Here is a 17,922-nt window from a genome sequence, read left to right as displayed (position 1 = left end):
GTAAAGGTAGCCTTTACCGTCAACCACCTCACAGGCAGAGTTCACCTGTGGGGGACTGCAGAGTAGGAGCGACAGTCTCCAGCATGCTCCTCTTTACAGATGTTTGCTGAGGAGCAGTGCAAAGCTTTCGGCACGGGGTCCTTCAGCCCAGAGACCTCTCTGGAGCGTGTGTATGGTTGCGGCATGGGGCGGCACCGTGACAGATTATTCAATAGACTTCCGCACCAAAGCCAGCCTCTGTAGGTGAAATTCTACTGCCCAGGTGGACACCTTCCTCTATGGTCTCATCGACTATGTCAATGATGAGCTGGTTTCCCAGTGATGTCCCTTCAACGCTGGACCGAGTAATAGAGCTGGTCAGGTGTTCTTTCATCGTCAGCCCACCATCCAGTCCAGAGGGGGTGTCAGCAGCTCAACTCCTACACCAGGAACCCAGTCAGGGGAACCTGAAGCCGAGTTTCCCTTTCTCCAAAGGAGCAAGAGCTCTGCATACGAAACAATCTCTGCACGTATGCTGTGTGTGGAGGGGGGGCAAAAGCCAAGGGTCACCAGTAGTCAGTTGAATCCTAGTGTGCCCAGTGACCCGGCCATGTCCCGTCATCCACCCTCTGTCCCGGTTTTGGTTGTGCAGATAGATAGATAGATAGATACTTTATTTATCCCAGACTGGGAAATTGCAGTGTAACAGCAGCATTACACATAGGGAATAAAATATATAACATGAATGCATCTGGGTGTTCGGTCAGTAGTTTGGCAGCGGTGGAGCTGATGACTTCACAGGCTACCGCTGCATCAGCTGACTGGGGGATGTAAACAGTGATAACAATGGTGTACCTGAACTCCCTTGGTAGATAATACGGGCGCATTCCTACAGCCAGCAGTTCGATGTCTGGGTTATAGAGACGTTCCTTCATGACATTTGGAAGTGTCACTGTCTCCCCGTACCAAACTGTAACCTGGGACCTCAACGCTGCTGTCCGGGATGTGCGAGTGCAGCCATGTTTCACTGAAGCAACATATGCTACAGTCACGGTATTCCCTCTGGGTCTTCACAAGCGCTGCCAGTTCGTCCGTCTTGTTCCCCAAAGACCTCACGTTCCCCGTTATGATCGCTGGGACCGCCGGTTTGTGTCTTCTCCTTTTTTCCCTCCGTTTCGCTCCGGACCTGCAGCCCCGGCGTCTCCTCCGTAGCTCCTGCGGGACCACCTGTCTCCAGGCAACAGCGCGGGTTTACACGGCGCAATCAACTGCCACAACTGCCGGCGGCGATCTTCCAAGTTACAAAAAGTAGGAAAGTAGGAGAAAAACCACACCAACCAAAGCCATTTCGCACCTTTAACAGAAAGGTTGTTATTGAACAGAAAAAAAAAAAAACAACAAAAGAGCGAACCAACAAATTAACGAAGTTTACACGAAACACGACGAGGAGCTGCGGCTACAGGCTGCCGCTAGAACGGCGCCAAAAAAAAAAAAAAAAAAAAAAAAAAAAAGCAGCTTGTCATATGATTGACCAGGACGTTCCATAATTGCCATCCTGACCAGCCCTCCAACTCCTCTGCTTGTTCGAGTGGTCCAGGCCATACAGACCACGACCCCTTGCCACCAGTTTGCCCTGAGTCTCCCTGAGGAGTCTCCAGCTGAGGATCTCTCCGATGACGAAGGCTGACCCTGCTCAACATTCCTCTAAACTCCCTGGAGAGGAGAGATGGACTGGTCCAGATCAGAGGAGTTTTAGTTCCGCCTTTCAATCCCCACCTGACTTGGTGGGTCCTTTAGGACATGAGCGGCCATCCCTTGGCGGGGGTTGGAACCCTCAGCCCAGACTTACTGACCTCTGGCCTCACCATCTCATCAGTCACAATTTCCTACACCTGGTCTTCCCAGCTCTCCACTTTTCAGCCAGCCAGTATTTTAACAGCCCAGATCCTCACAGACACTGCCAGATGTCTCCAGCACTCTTTTCCAGCCTGCTCTCCTGGTATCGATTCCAGCTATCCCTGACCACATCTCCTTGTCTCTGCCCTGGTAGTCTGACTGGCCTTCCGCCACTGTCTGTGAGTTCAGCCTGTGTGTCTCCTGGTTCTGATTGCTCTGGCTATTCTGGGAGGAATTCCCTGCCACCTATTTTCAAACTCTGCTCCTGCTGCCATCTGAGCCAGCTTGCCCTGTGGGCAAGTGGTATTATCACTGTCTGTCACTTCTGAGAAAGTGGATCAAATCCTAGCAGGGATATTAACCCATCTTGGAACACTGGGAAATTTCTTGTGGAATGTTGGTGTGAGGATTTGATATATTTTTTTTTTATATCTACGCTCCTGCTCTTGGGTGCTGCTCTTGGAACCTATGACAAGACCTATGTTAATGCTAACGTTTGCTGTCTGGTAATTGCAACTTCCACATTTTAATTTGAAATTTAAGTGAGTAAGTGAGTAATGTGAGTAATCCTAATATAATTTCTGTAATTTAGAAATACTCTGCACAACACAATTCAGGTATTTAAGATTTAATGGTGGTTGAAAAGTGGTTAACGCTTTAATCCCATTTAGTATTTCAGGTTATTTTCTTAACTTAATTGGCAACCAAAAAAAATGAAAGTGAAAATATGGGTAATATGTTAGGCTTAAGATGCTTCAGGAGAGCTGCATTCAAACAATCGCATTACATCGGGTTTCCTAGCAAGCTGCCGTGGTGTTGTACCGGATATATCCTCTTCGTCTTTGAGTCCCAATTGCAAAAGCATCCTGGCTGATCTGGCATGCTGCCCAATGCAAGCCATATGAAGAGCTGAGAAAAGGTAGTAAACATTATTTCATTACCTTCCAGGTAAGAGTGTTAATTGCAGACTATGTATAAATGATATACACGTTCAGTGAAGTAGTTAAAGTAGCACACCACAGAAAACATTTAGTAGTTTAGCTATTGATCTGTGATCCTAACAAGATATATTTGTGGTTTTAAGAGCCAAAAACCATGCCACTATAGGTTTATTTAGTTCCCTGCAGCTTGTCTCTGTCCAATGGGGGAGATCAGATTTGTTTTACTGACCGTTTTCTGATTGAATTAAAATATTTCAGATGAGTGAATCCTGCCAGGTTGGATGCTGGACTTAGTATAAAGTGACTTATTTTAACAAAAAATAAAAAAATTGTGTTTTGTTTTTTTTGTTTTTATTTTCCTCTGTGGACTGAGATGTTTGCTACTATAAACAACCTAGATCTGATTTATAATTTAAAGAAATCTCGCTGATATGTCACATGAGTCCTGCCTGTTCAGTTGTGCTGGTGAATCAAAGCGGTGTCTCCATTCAAGGGCTGGGCAATAATTAATTGATCAATAACTTGAACTAAATCAAATAGTTGAGATGATAGCGTTTGGCAAAATAAGGAGGCCATTGCTATTACCCACCTAAATATCTAGTTATTACTTAATGAGAAATAAGGTATTTTTTTCCAGATTAATACCAAATTAAGATATTAATTTTCCAGATTTCTGCTTTAAATGTGCTGTTATAAATTAAAACTGAATAGCATTTTAGATGGAAATGTATCCTAACCCATTTGGGCTCCCAATTTGGATTCAAATGAAATCTTAGTCAGTGGTGCCACAGTGAACAACTACAACCATGCTCACACACCACCAGCAATACAATGTAGCTGCTTTTTGACAAACAATAATTCTTTCCAACAAAATGTTATCGGCCCTCTTTTGCCATGGTTAAGGACAAATACTTTAAATTGGTACAACATTTCCAGGGAATACATTTTGTCATAAATTTGCGGCGTTTAAAATACATGGCACAGCTTACCAGTTCTTCCCTTTTTGTCCCGACCATGAAGATCGGCTCCCAGCTCCAGCAGTGTGTTTATAGCAGACATGTGGCCCTCCTGATAAAGAGGCAGAAGAGGTGATGAACATAATGTACTGCCAGATGTCAGAGTATTACTGAAAATTCAGTTTCACAGATGTATGATTTAGATTTATGTTATTATGCATAACAATTGGTGACACAAAAAGAGAGAAGTGTTTGTCCTTAACTGATATTGACCCTTTAAGTGTTAATCATAAACATATGCAATCATCATATGGTTGTTCTGGGTAGCTTGTTGTCCATCATCTACCAAATCTCTGATTTGTTGTCAGGAATTCAAATCAAGCTGGAGTTTCTCAGCATATGGTCAGCTAGTCATCTTCCTCTTCTTGTGCGAGAGAGTCAAAAACTAACTATACAGGTCATAAGTTGACTTTAGGGGACATCAAAAGTGATACATCCCTTAGTGCAGACTTCATGGCAAATGAGCTTGATAATAAGATTCATAATCACATTTTGTCCAGAAAAATACAAATCACGCTTGTACTCAGCAGGATGATGTTCTGTAAATGGTTGGTTATGCATGGATTTTAGAATGTGATAGAGCATCAGTCCTCTGTGAAATATCCATTGGTTGTCAATATATCAGTTTTATTTAATGTTTTAGTGTGGAGACATATTTAACTCTCTAAATGTTCCTTATTGATTTCATCTATGGGTTAGGGTTAGGGTTAGGGTTTCAAACATTTATCTCTTTCTGCTAGGCATTATGTTGTAAAAGTTGTTTTATTTAGAGGTCAGTCACTGATCTCACTTTTGCAGCATAATGCAGGGCAGTGAGCTGGATGTCAGTAGCTCTCTGGTTAACGTCTACACCGAGCTCCCGCACCAGGAACCGCAGGGACTCCTCTTGGCCAGTTACGGCTACCTGGTGCACCACCTGAGCCCCGAGCTTGTCGGCTGCTGTTGGAGATGCCTGCAGTGTGCACATAAAAAGTCATGACTGGACATAAATATCAAGGTTGTGTTTTTTTGTTTTTAAGATCAATACTGAGATGTTACTATGAACGCACTCAACCTTGTGTTTTTCTAAGAGCAGCCTGGCGACAGAGATGTGTCCATTCCTCAAAGCATCCATCAAAGGAGTGACTCCACAGCTATCACGGCTGTCTGGGATGTAGCCACATCTGAAAGAAGGTTATGAGGAACTAACAAAGTGCAAAGCAGGACAACATTTTTGTAAGAGAGACAGGGAGTCATTACTGTTGATTACTATCAGTAATATTACTATTACTACCAATGCCATTTATTTGTTTGTAAAAACCGCTGTTTGAGAGATCCCGATTTATGGTCTATTTTCCTCTAAATGGGACAATCATTTATAACCGCCATGTTGTATTTAAGAAGACCTGAAACTAGAGACGGAGACCATAAACTCTTTAGGGCAAGTTTATTGGCTGAATAAATTAAGTGAAAGGTAGGACCATATAATTCAATACAATCTGAGTTCTTTTCACAACCAGTGATAGAATGAAGGGTTTCAGTTAACCAGTGTCGGCTAACTCTATTTTTAAAGGCTATAATTTCGGGGCATTCTGAGCTTTCAACTCCGTACAGATATAATGTATGCAATTGTGAGCTTTCTACGCTCAATTTAGTGAAACTTTGATTTTTGGGAAAGTATTTACCAATATAGCAGTTGTACCTACCTCTCTAGCAGGACCCTGACAACCTCCTCACAGCCATGCATCGCTGCATCAACACAGAGCAAGAGTTGTAATCTTGTACTTCTTATTCAGTTATCAAAGCATGACATCTTCAATGTTTGACCATCTATCAAAATTCTCTGAATCTGGATTTTTGTAAATCTTGGGAGATACATCTCAGATTCGTACAATATGATGGAACCATAGATACCTCACCTGCAGTGTGAAGCGGCGTCCTGCGGGTCTTGCTCTCTGTCCTCCATACATCTGGTGCAATAAGGAGCATGTGCTGTACGACCAGGGGATCGCCCTCCCTGCAGGCGATGTGGAAGGAGTTCCAGCCGTCTTTGTTTCTCAGGGCCGGGTCCGCACCGTGACACAACAGCTCTTGGATCACATCAAGGTTCCTCCTGGTGCAGGCCATCATCAGAGGAGTCCTAAGGGAAACATGGAGGACACATCGCTGTCACCTGCTGCAGCCAGGCAGCATCTCCTGAGGAGCGGGGTTTATATTAAAAGCTTACAAGTAAATACACAGGAAAAAAAAATGCGACAGAACAAATCTTAAAAAAATGTTATACAGTAAAGATGATGATATAACTTAATTAATATGAAACGAAAAATTATCTTGATGATTTCTTTGCCATGTTTCCTTAAGAAGTGAAAATACTAACAATACTATGAAATTCTATTTTTTTATGTTATATTTTCTTGGGTTTCTTTCGTTGGGATGATGTAAAGATCCAATTTAAACAGCAAACACTCGAAAGTGGCTGAAAGCAGATTTAAGCGCTTTACTGAATTATTGGGAATATTGGGAATATTTCATACGCTGGCGCCTGTATTAAAAAAAAAAATCTCTCCTTCGAGCCGGATTCGAACCAGCGACCTAAGGATTTCAGCTGTCAGCCTCTACAGTCCTCCGCTCTACCAACTGAGCTATCGAAGGGAGGTTGCAGTAGGCTGGACGATTATCGTTTATAAATGTGTCCTGATGTTGTTTACGTTTCATAAGATGTTAAGTTTATAGCTGACTGTTCCCCACCAGTCGGCCTTCTTCAGACTGTCCACTTTGGCTCCCTCCCGGAGCAGGTAGCTGACACATGCGTGGTGACCCATTGCTGCAGCTTCATGCAGCGCTCTCTTGTAGTCGTTGTTGTACACTTCTACGTCCATGCCCACGGTCTTCAGGAGATAGTCTATGATGTCCATGTGTCCGTGTCTGGCAGCGTAGTGCAGCAGCGTGTCCCCAGATCGGCCGAAGTGTTTGCTGACGACGCTCCGAGCCGCCGCCGTGCCACCCGCCGAGATGCTGTTCCGCAGGGAGTCCAGCTGTCCGTCCTGGGTGAGCCTCGGCAGCACCCTGAGCTGGCTGTCCTCCATGCTCATTCTTCAGCAGCGAGCCCGGAAACAGTCAGAGGACACTGTCCCTGTGGACTGATGGAGACATGCTGCTAGGAACACAGCACCATGCTAACCGTCTGCTCTTACAGTGTTTTGGCAAAAAAATTACGTCGGTCAACCAAAAACTTGTCCTGCGCACGTATACAGAAGACAAAAGCTCATAAAAAAGTATAAAAGTATTCATGTTTTGTTATTATAAACATTTCGATAGTAAAAAAAAATGCACATTATTGAAGTTAATACGTGTGTTAATTCATTTAACAAATTAAGTTGTATTTTTTAATATAGAATGTGGGAGTATATGTGTACACACATACAAAATGTTTTTTTTTTTAAATACGGTGATAAACTCTTTTTAAATATACATTAAACTCAATTAATTTTCGACTTTTGTTTTGTTTTGGGGTTTTTTTAGAACTGTGACGAGCCAAGCGTGAACAGGGGATAAACTTTAGTTGTCCTTTGCAGCAGGGTTGACGCCAGTGGTATCATGGGAGATGTAGTGTTTCTCACGACAGGCCACTTGGCTCGACAAAGAAGTTTTTGATCAAGACTTTGTCACTGAACTTAACTTAACACATAAAGAGGCACTTGAGGTACATGCGTGTTCGCTGTTATGGCTCAAATGAAACGACGTCAGTCTTCAGTTTTTATTGATGACCATCACACAGCAACAAAAAAGGCAGAAATGAATCTCTCGGCATCTCTGCCCTGAAATGGGGAGAGTTGATCCAGCCTCTGGCTAAATGACAGAGAGCTGGTCAACAGGATGACTCACATCTGGAGGGAAAACAGAAATAAAAATGTGAGAGAAGAAAAGAGGGGCTGCTGGTGGGGGTGAGTCTCAGTCTGTTGGACCATGGACCATGAACAGTCGGAGTAAGACTGGCTGCGACCACCACCCTCTTTTTCTGGTGAGTACATTAGACAATTCTTTCAACATGCTTTACATTTTGTTCCATGACAATGGCACTCTCCTTCTATAGTGCCCTAAGATGAAAACTTAATATAGTGTGTTGGGAAATATTTATCCTGTATGTCCTACAAAAAGATAACTTTTTGTCGTGCCACAATGAAAAATAACTGTCCTTAAAAAGTTAAGTCGATTAATATGTTAACTTTAAAAACAAGATAAAAGTCTGAGAGTTTACAGTGCATGGTGCCGTTTCACTCATTTGAATCACAATTTCATAGAAGAGCTGGGTTTTTGTAAAGCACTACAGTGCCCAAGTAGAGTGATCTGCATTTATTTGGTTTGTTTAAAACTTTTCTCTTGATTTGACTTTTTCTCTTTGGGCAAACAATTTTTAATGGATTTTAGTCCTGAAAAAGTTAACAACTACTTTTATGTTGTGGGATGACTTATGTGGTTTGGTCTTAGTTCCCATCCCCCCAAGCTCATAAACACAAACACAAATATACACCACACACACACAGCTGTCTTTCCATCCCTTCAGAGCACATAACTTTGACATTAATTTCCTGCAAAGCCACCCAGCCTTGTTAACTCGTAATCAAAGTCTTCATTCTTCACTCACTAAAACAGAGTGATTTACATGGACTTGTTTGTTGTCCAGGGAGAACATTGAGTCCCCACAGTGTCATTGTGTAAAAACATAAGCGTCCTTACAACAGGAGTAATAAAAGCTCACACAACTCCTTGCTGGCTTTTAGAAGGTCCTTTAAATGAACAAAAGGTGCCTACCTTGTTCCTACATAATCAAAAAGGATTTATGAAGCATTGATCCTCAAGAATGCACTGAAGAAGCCTTTTTTTTCTGGGAAAGAACACAGTCTGTTCTGATGTCATTGATGTCATTTATTTTATAACTTCTCAAAAATACACAAGGGCTATAAAAGGATATGCAAGAGTAAAATGTAAAAGGCACTGATAATATGCACTTAGAAAGGTAATTATATTGCATGTAAGATTGAAAAAAAAAAAAAAAAAAAAGGTCGGAATAACAGGATTCCCAGTTGTTTGAATGCAGACCAGAGACAGCATGTTTGGCAGCTCTGCTTTCTGCAAGGGGTGTATTTGCAGCTAATTGGCTCCAGATGTTTGATGCTGCTCTAAAAAGGACTAACTACGCAAACTGTTCAAGCTCAGTTTGAATGCGCAGATTTGTTACAAATAGCTCAAACAAAGTAGGTTTCACTCAATCTGATGAGGAAATAGTCATTGGCCTTGTTTTTGACAGTTAGGACAAATCAATTCTATTAGCGCAGTAAAAATGTAAACGTTAAAATTCTGGCAAGAAAATAGATTCCTCAATAAATGCCCAAGCCCAATAGGAAGGAAGTGATGGAGGATTTTGGACAAAATGCAGCCATCTGCGTTTTGTCATGTCTTGAGGCTTCTGGGCTCAGTTCTCACAGTCAGAAAAGAGCCAACTGATGCCTTGAAACCTTCAGCTTCAGTGTGATCTCAGCTTTTTTGGCAGCATCCCTACCAACCCCACCCAAGTAATCACTGAGCAACACCTGTTTATTCACACAATCATACACACAGCAATCACATTGCAGCTTTTACTGTGACATAACTGTTGATGTCAGAGAACTGTGTTGGTTTAAGTGTTTCTGGATTGAGTTCTTATGCAACAAAAATATCCTGTGATAAAGAAACAACATTTAAACAGTTACACAAAACCTCGCCACTATTACAGCAGTATAATTTTTTTTCCTTATTTATATATATGTGTGTGTGTGTGTTTTCATGGATATCAACATTTCAGATAAAAAAACACGAGAAGTGTAAAATATGGACCTTTAAGTATTTAATTTACAGACTGGTTGATAAATGGACTCTTACTCTTACTTTCAGTTGTGTCGGCAGGGTAATTCTGAGGAAAGGGATACTTCAAAAATAAAAAAAAAACCTCAACTCAGCATGCATTATTATTAACGACAAAAAGTATTTAATCTTTTAGTTCTCTGAAAGTTGAAATCTCTTGAGTGACCTAATAGTTCTCCATTTGCCTTTTGCTCTTTGTGTTTGCAGAGGTCGCTGGAGCCAAACATGAAATATGGCTCTCTTGAGAAGAAGTAAGTGAAAGTGAAGCATGATACAAATTGAATAAGACTGAATTATTTCCTCAAGTGACTTAAATTTACCTAAGACAAAATAAGCAAAGTGTTCCGTACCTGTTGATGTGCACATGCAGGCTACTGGCTTGGTATGGGCTTTGTTTTATTTTAAAGTTAGGTATAGTTTGTGCTGCCTTCATAGTATGGAACCCCTAGATTTCTCTCCAGGGATGGTGAAAATATACAAACTGGATGCATGTGCACCAAATGTGTGTGCTGGGGGAGGGTATGATGAGGTAACCAGACCTTGGCCTGGAAGGACTGTGGCTTACGTCCTGTATAGGTCGCCATTACAGGGCCAGCATACAGAGACAGACAGACGAACGACCGCTCACTATTAACCTAAACATGCATATTTTTGAACGGTGGTTGGAAACTAGAGTGCCCAGAGAAAAGCCATGCAAGCACAGGGAGAACATGCAAAAAGGCCTGGGAACCGAACTTATGACCTTGTTGTGGGGCAACAGCACTAACCACTTTTCCACCGTGCTGCCCAACCATTTTTCAATGTGGCTGAAAATTACATATATAATAATTTGAACTGGAATGTCTGAAGTATTTCAGTAGCATTTTTTCCACCGTCAGTTGTGAGACCTAAAAATTATAAGAGAGGCTTGTGACTGATTTCAGATGTGTGTTTGAATCTCCTGTCTCTGTCATCTGTTTGGCAGCTGGTGGAAACTCCACACACAATGATAGTGTGTGTAAGGAAAACATTACTGCAAACCAGTTTTCCATGCTCATTATAATGCTATGATAATGAAACACCCATCAACCTAATCGCTGTAGTTTCAAACTACATTCATGGGGCTGGAGCCTGGAGGCCATTAGAATTATCTTTGTGCACAAATACAGAAGGCACACTCACAAGCATGCTATATTTTTATTTGATTCACTACTCAAACATGAAATGCAGCATGCTAAATCATTAGGGTGAGAGGTGAGAGCTTGCCATTTTCCTTTGAATACCAGGTTTGTGCCAGCAAGTGCAAAAGAGAAGTACCAGGTCCCTAAGTGGAGCTCTTTATTCCAGGAGGTAACAAATGGTCAAAATCCCAAACACCGACAGAATCAGGCAGACAAATCAGACAGGGAACAAGCAAAAATCCAGAAAGTCAAAAATACCAAAACCGATGATACACAGGAGGCAAACAGAGCTTGTTCACAGAGGTAAAGACAATCTGGCACAGGAAGGAAGGGGAGACAATGAGACAGGTGTAACACAATTAGGCTGAGATGTGATCAGAGGGGAGAAAGAAGGAGGTAAAACTCACAGCAACGCATCAGAACACAAACTACAAAATAAAACAGGAAATACATACAAATTAACGTATGTCTCTGCATCGAATCTTTATGCTAAGCACAATTAAAAAAAGCTAAGGTATAAATAATAAAAGCAACTCTAACAAAGGCTACATATACGAGAGAGCATTATCCTACTTAGCAATAACACACACAAAGTTTTTTCCACAGCTATTCTTTCAAGTTATTTATCCAATAAAAACATGATCCGGTCTCTGGATGTGGTTTGGATGATACAATATACAATAAGAGAACAGATTTCTGGGGCAGATACGCCAGGACTTTCCCTCCATGCCTGTGGTCTTTTTTGGCATTCTGCAGCTTGTTACATATTCTATACATATTGTGATGTCTCTGATAGCGAGGACTGAGCCGTGCCTCTTCCTGTGTTACAGTTAATCAGGCCCTCCTGGTGTTGCTGCTGCTGATGTTCTGTCTTATCCTTCACAACTCACTGCTCAGAGCCCCAACCTGGCCCAGACTCCCAGGTTAGCCAAACAAGACCCTGCATCTCATAAACACAGTGGGAGTCAATGTAGCTTTCTGCTTTGTGACGTCAGTCCAATTTCAATGTGACCATCGCCCTGCGGCCTTCACTCCCTGATTCCTCTTAGGTCACTGGAGGAGCCATGGAAGTGTTGCTCAGGCTAAGGCGGGTGTGTCAGAGTTGGATGATGTTATCCCTGTCATCATCTGCGCATCTGAGGAGCGTATGGGTGGTACCATGGCGACCATCAACAGCATCCTTAGCAACACAGATGCCAGCGTTTTCTTCTATATTGTTACTTTTCGTGATGCTGTTAAACTGACAAGGTTTGTCACTTGTTACTATTGCAAACCACATTGCATTTCTTGTATATGTTTCTTTTATATGGGCTGTGTTCCTGCCAATAAAACAGATTGATTGATTAGACTAAAGTTCGTGTTCAAGGGCTTGTGTGCTTTTTCTCTGCACTTCTGTTGGTTGTCTGTGATTGCCTCAAATATGGAAGGGGCCTGACATCCCAGCATCATTGTTAATAATTGTGATCTTCATGTTTCTTTTTCTAATGTAAGTTTTTTTTTTTTACCTCCTCCCAGGGAGTACATACAGAGGACTAGGCTAAAATCCATGAAGTATAAGATTCTGGAATTTAACCCCATGGTTCTTCGAGGGAAAGTGAAGCCAGATTCCTCTCGACCGGAGCTGCTACATCCGGTGAGCTTTTGTCCAAGCAGCAATACAAACATTATACATATACAGTGGGGCAAAAAAGTATTTAGTCAGCCACTGATTGTGCAAGTTAGATTGATGAGAGAGGTCTGTAATTTTCATCATAGGTACACTTCAACTATGAGAGACAAAATGAGAAAAAAAAAAAATCCAGGAAATCTTGCACAATCAGTGGCTGACTAAATACTCTTTTGCCCTACTGTACAAGCGTTTCAACTTTGGTTTTATTTTGCAGCTCAACTTTGTACGCTTTTACTTACCTCTACTTGACATCAACCACAAGAGGGTGATATACTTAGATGATGACATCATTGTTCAGGGTACGTATGTGTGATCAGAGATCAGTCTGGTAAAATTTATTATGCATGAGAAAACCTGGGAAAGGCCCCAGGTCTGGGAACCAAATCCACGACCTTCTTGTTGTGGGGCAACAGCGTTAAAGCCCTGCTCCCGTTCCCTGATATTGTGTTTGATAAATCATAGAACGGCAACAGAGAGGACTGACTGTCTTTATGTACTGATTGAAGGCTGAGCAAGTAAATCATCACAGTATAGAAGCTCTTAGTTTAATAAATTTACCAAATTTAACAGGTCACAGGACTTTCCATAAACACAAGAGCAGTTCGAGCTTTTAGAAGAAATAAAGATTACACATGCAGACTTACAAGCAATGCAGTCTAAGTCAGTGGTTCCCAGCTTGGTGGGCTGCAAAGGTACTCGGTCAACAACCCATTTGCAAAACAAAAAACTAAAGTGAAATTATGTATTTTCATTTGATCTAATTGTCAAAATATCAATGACAGTAATGAATGTATTTGCCTACCATGACATGAACAGAGAAATTTGAATCGGCCCTTTTAGCAATTCTGAATATTGTTTGGTTTATCACACTAATGTGAGATAATTGTGCTGTAACAGGTCGATGGTATGTGTTTATTCACCACAACAGTTTTCACTCTTTCAAGGTGACATCAGTGAACTGTTTAGCATCAAACTGAAACCTGGGCACGCTGCTGCCTTCGCCACTGACTGTGACCTGCCTTCCACGTACGAGATGGTGCGCAGCATCGGCATGCAGGTGGATCTTAATTTGGATTTTTATAATAAAACAATAAACATACCTCATGTCAAACCAACAATCAAAGCAGGATGAAAAACCTCAATGGATCCACTGGATAAGAATTGTTTTGTTGCATTTAGCTGGGGACAGATGTGTGTAGTGCATGTAAAGTCATTTTAATTACAGACTTTAAACATAAATCTAAATTTTTAAGAACATTAATCAGTAATTAAATTTTCTGGGTCAACATTGCACGAGCTGGGTGACAAATTTTGTTATGCAAACAAAACAAAAAACAAAAGCATCTGCATCTGTTGAATCATCACTGACTGAGACAGGGTTATACAATGAAGTTTTCTGCAGGCTCAGTTTCTTCAGCTGAAATACAGTGTCCTGTTCTCTGAGTTTGTCTCCTAGACAACCTACATGGGCTTCCTGGACTACAGGAAACAGGAAGTTAGAGACCTGGGCATTAACCCCAGAGACTGTTCCTTCAACCCTGGAGTTTTTGTGGCGGATATCAGTGAGTGGAAGAAACAGAAGATCACCAAACAGCTAGAGAAATGGATGGAGGAGAATTTCAAGTAGGGATAGTGTAAAACTCTGAAATAACTTATGCATAAAGTCATAAAGCAGCTGTTTATTTCAGCAGCATTTATAGTCCACCCACCTCTCAACAAACCTACAGCCTCAAACCTCATATTATCCACTGTTGTACCTAAAGGACGAAGAAAGAGGCCAATGCCTGGTGCTGCCTTGTTCGTCTGTAATAAAACGGGAAATCCTTTCTTCAGCTAAATGAGCAAAAAAAGCAGAAATTGTTCATTTTGATATTTAGACTTTTCACATTTACCTTTAATCCATAATTTGACTAATGTAAAGCAAAAAAAATAACATTAACATTATCTTAATTCATTGTATTTGAAATGGAGAAACATTTGCATATATCGCAGAGCTTCCCTTTATATATGCTGTTCTTTACAAATTGTATCTCACCGTCTTCATTGTCAAATATTTTCAGCTGCCTTTTTTGTGTAACGCTGTTGTATCAACATAAACATTTATTTGAATGTTTTTTTTTTTTAAAGAAGCAGCAAAGTGTCGGTGTGACCAGAAACCCTTTCTTCTCTCTATCAGGCAGAACATATACAGCAGTGCTATGGCCGGAGGAGTGGCAACTCCACCCATGCTCATAGTTTTTCATGACAAATACACAACACTGGACCCACTGTGGCACGTCAGACACCTCGGTGAGTCCTCGTTTGTTAAACACTGAAGATTTTATAGTCTTGTACATTCATTCATTCATCTTCTACCGCTTATCCATTTCTGGGTTGTTGGGGGGGCTGGACCCCATCCCAGCTCACATTGGATGAGGGTGGGGTACACCCTGGACAGGGGCCAGTCCATCACAGAGCCGACATACAGAGACAAAGATGAACAAACACTCACACTCAGACTTATGGGAAATTTAGAGTCACCAGTCAACCTAAACTTGATGTCTTTGGACTGTGGGAGGAAACCGGAGTACCCAAAGCAAACCTATGCAAGCAAGGGGAAAACATGCAAACTCGACACAGAGACTCCACTCCCCAGTCTCAGGAATCCAACCCACAATCTTCTTGATGTGAGGCAGCAGCCCTAACCACGCTAGCCGCTATGCCGCCATGCTGCCAGCCATGTACATTTTCATGTTATAAAATATCAGAATGGTGGCGCAGAGTTCCATGCGCTGTAACTGAACAGAAAACATGCAAACACAAAAAACAAAAGCATCTGCATCTGTTGAATCATCACTGACTGAGACAGTGTTAGGTTATACAATGAATCATTATGCCTTTGACTCACAGTGCTTAATAGCGTTATTAAAAGCAGCTAAAACCATGAGCAAGTCAAGTGCAATCTGCAAGGGTGCTGCAGAGCATGCTTATGCTCCTGAAAGCTAATCATAAGTCGATCTGGATGAACTAAAATAGTTAGTATGGTTTTAGAGTCCAGAAGCAAGAAATAAAAAGAGCTCCTATATTTGCAGGATGGAGTCCAGATGCCCGCTACTCAGAGAGCTTCCTGCAGGAGGCTCACCTGCTGCACTGGAACGGCCCGTTCAAACCATGGAGCTATCCAGCTGTTCACATGGATCTGTGGGAGAGGTGGTTCATCCCTGACCCCTCCGGAAGATTCTCCTTGGTGCGACCAAAAAGTGAAAACTGAGCTCAACTGCTTAGGCACAGTGACATGAAGCATGAGAGACTGAAGGCCTACTGTGACACAGTATCTGATTATAAAACAAAGAGATGTAAAGGTTGGTGCTTGAACTGGAGAAACAGTGTCAGGAGAGTCAATATTCTATGCAGATAAATGTGACTAATCTGTTGTTGACAGATACATATAAAGAAAATCAGCCATAAAATGTGACCAAAGTGAAAACGACCACAAAGATCTGAGTCTTTGTGTTAAGCTGTAGAAAATTGGATTCCATGCTAACTTGAAATCAATTTAATGAATTTGTTCTTTCTTATTTTATGGTCTTTACTGCTACATTCACAGTCCAAACACATGTGACATGAACTGATACATTACTATGTGTTCCTGGTTATTGTCTGCTGTAAAAAATAAAAGTTGTCCCATAACATTTTCCCCAAGTTGAATAATTTGGTCAAAATTTCTATTTAATCTTCATCTGCTTTGTGTTGATGACATCAGAGAGGAATACAAATTTTCACCTGTTTATCTGTTTGTTTATCAAAAAGGATGTACCATGGGACAGAGAGGAAACTGTTACGGCATGGTTCAAAACACTAGAGTATTAAACCCTCACTAATGGCCTCAAGCTTTGGATATTGTCTATGCACTGTATTAAATGAACCACAGCACTTTTCCTGATTTAGCTCAGTGGTTATGCTCCTGGCTTAGTTTGCTGTCTTTCAAAATATTTGAAAACATAACAAAATTTGTCACCCAGCTCGTGCAATGCAAAGAATAAAAGATTTAATCAATAGCAATATATTGTGCAAAAGCCAATGATACAGTTTCCTGACTACATAAAGATCTGCATCCTTCTTAAATGTGTTGACAGCAGCCCGAGTAGGTAAAACTTCTCTAAGAAGGCTGCCACAGATAACTGCCCCGTGTGTTTTAGCCCCTGTGTTAAAGAAAAGGCTGATGGGAATACAGGAACAGTTGGAGTTGCAGGGGCAGTAAAATCAAACATCTTTAGATGAAGCAGCTCGTGTTTCACTGTCTGTGTCCTTGTTAAATAACAGGCTCAGAGTGTGGTGGCGTTTCTTGGATTTTCAAGATTTTTTGGCTCTCTTTATGAGTTGGACGTGTAGGTGCTGCAGCTGTAATCTTCTGTACTTACAGTAACTTCATTCAACTTGACTCGGCAGTATTGACACTATTTTATTCACACTCTCTTCTTACAGTTGTTGAAGTAGAACACCCAATTGCTCACTCAGGTGAAGTCTGCGTTATTTCGGAAGCTTCAGCCTCAGGAATGGACTGTGTTGCTAATATGTCACATAACCACAAAAAGAGTGCAGTTGTCCTCCAAGGGTCAGGCCAACGCTGGACCAGGTCCACTGGGAGGCGCCAGAGCAAATATAAAGTTCCCTGGTGGAGCGAGTGTGGTGGCAGAGGTGCAACCTCATCTTCAGGATAAATACTTTGACATTTTTCTTCCCCATTCAGGGTTAGGGTTAGTGAGCTGGGATTAGCTCCAGCAACACCCACGACCCAGGAACGGATAAGCAGTAGAAGCTCAATGAAGTGAATGAACGAAGTACCAGCATGGAGTATGAATAAATGCAAAATTAAATCCATTTTGTGGCTGAAATTTGTCCTTGTAATTACAAAATCACAGAATGAAATGAAAGAGGAAAATTTTGACGAGCTTCTCCCAATGAAATGGAAACCTCAAATTTAATCTATTCCAAAAGTCCAGGTTTTATCAACTCCAATCATCTAGTCCCTTTACAACTTTGTACTTATTTTGAATGATAGTTCTTGATGCCTCACCAATCCTGTTTGTGATTTTCATGGGCAGGATATCGAGGCGTAGTCGTCGGGGAGGAGGGCTGCAGTCTGGGGAGCTGAGGATTACATCGCTGCTTTTTGTGGACGATGTGGTCCTATTCGCAGTCCATCGGTCTGTGACCTCCAGGGCTCACTGGACACGTTCACAGCCGAGTGTGAAACGGCTGGGACGAGGATCAGTACTTCTAAATCGGAGGCCATGCTTCTTAGCAGGAAACCGGTGGACTGCGTACTCGTCTGCTGGAGCTGCTGCCTCCTCGACCTGGCCCCAGATAAATGGATGAAGATGAATGAATGAATGAATGAA

At 41.7% G+C, this 17,922-nt stretch overlaps 2 protein-coding genes and 1 non-coding gene across 4 annotated transcripts; 1 reads left to right on the top strand and 2 right to left on the bottom strand.

Moving 5' to 3' along the window:
- Positions 1-2,355: 2,355 nt before the first annotated feature.
- On the bottom strand, positions 2,356-7,009 carry ankrd16 (ankyrin repeat domain 16). The gene is made up of 7 exons (XM_029495353.1): positions 6,560-7,009; positions 5,731-5,951; positions 5,518-5,560; positions 4,887-4,995; positions 4,623-4,784; positions 3,806-3,884; positions 2,356-2,784 (listed from the first exon to the last, which is right to left on the bottom strand). Exons 1-7 carry the CDS (start codon positions 6,901-6,903, stop codon positions 2,621-2,623), a joined length of 1,122 nt encoding a protein of 373 aa, XP_029351213.1. The 5' UTR covers positions 6,904-7,009; the 3' UTR covers positions 2,356-2,620.
- On the bottom strand, positions 6,376-6,463 carry trnay-gua (transfer RNA tyrosine (anticodon GUA)). The gene is given in 2 exon segments: positions 6,376-6,411; positions 6,427-6,463. It is a non-coding gene; the product is annotated as a tRNA-Tyr (tRNA).
- A 541-nt stretch (positions 7,010-7,550) lies between the features above and the next one.
- On the top strand, positions 7,551-16,217 carry glt8d2 (glycosyltransferase 8 domain containing 2). 2 transcript variants are annotated; one of them, XM_029495339.1, is made up of 10 exons: positions 7,552-7,832; positions 9,920-9,963; positions 11,703-11,795; positions 11,922-12,120; positions 12,388-12,505; positions 12,756-12,840; positions 13,486-13,598; positions 13,998-14,164; positions 14,718-14,830; positions 15,613-16,217. In XM_029495339.1, exons 2-10 carry the CDS (start codon positions 9,945-9,947, stop codon positions 15,789-15,791), a joined length of 1,086 nt encoding a protein of 361 aa, XP_029351199.1. In that variant the 5' UTR covers positions 7,552-7,832; positions 9,920-9,944; the 3' UTR covers positions 15,792-16,217. The 2 variants fall into 2 exon arrangements, with proteins under 2 accessions (XP_029351200.1, XP_029351199.1); XM_029495340.1 differs by lacking the exon at positions 9,920-9,963 and having other exon boundaries at positions 7,551-7,832.
- The last annotated feature ends 1,705 nt before the right edge of the window (positions 16,218-17,922 follow it).

This window comes from Echeneis naucrates, chromosome 23 (assembly GCF_900963305.1).
Source record: "Echeneis naucrates chromosome 23, fEcheNa1.1, whole genome shotgun sequence".
NCBI lineage: Eukaryota > Metazoa > Chordata > Actinopteri > Carangiformes > Echeneidae > Echeneis > Echeneis naucrates.
Note: the sequence above shows the minus strand (reverse complement) of the source record. Positions and strands in the feature narration are given on the sequence as shown.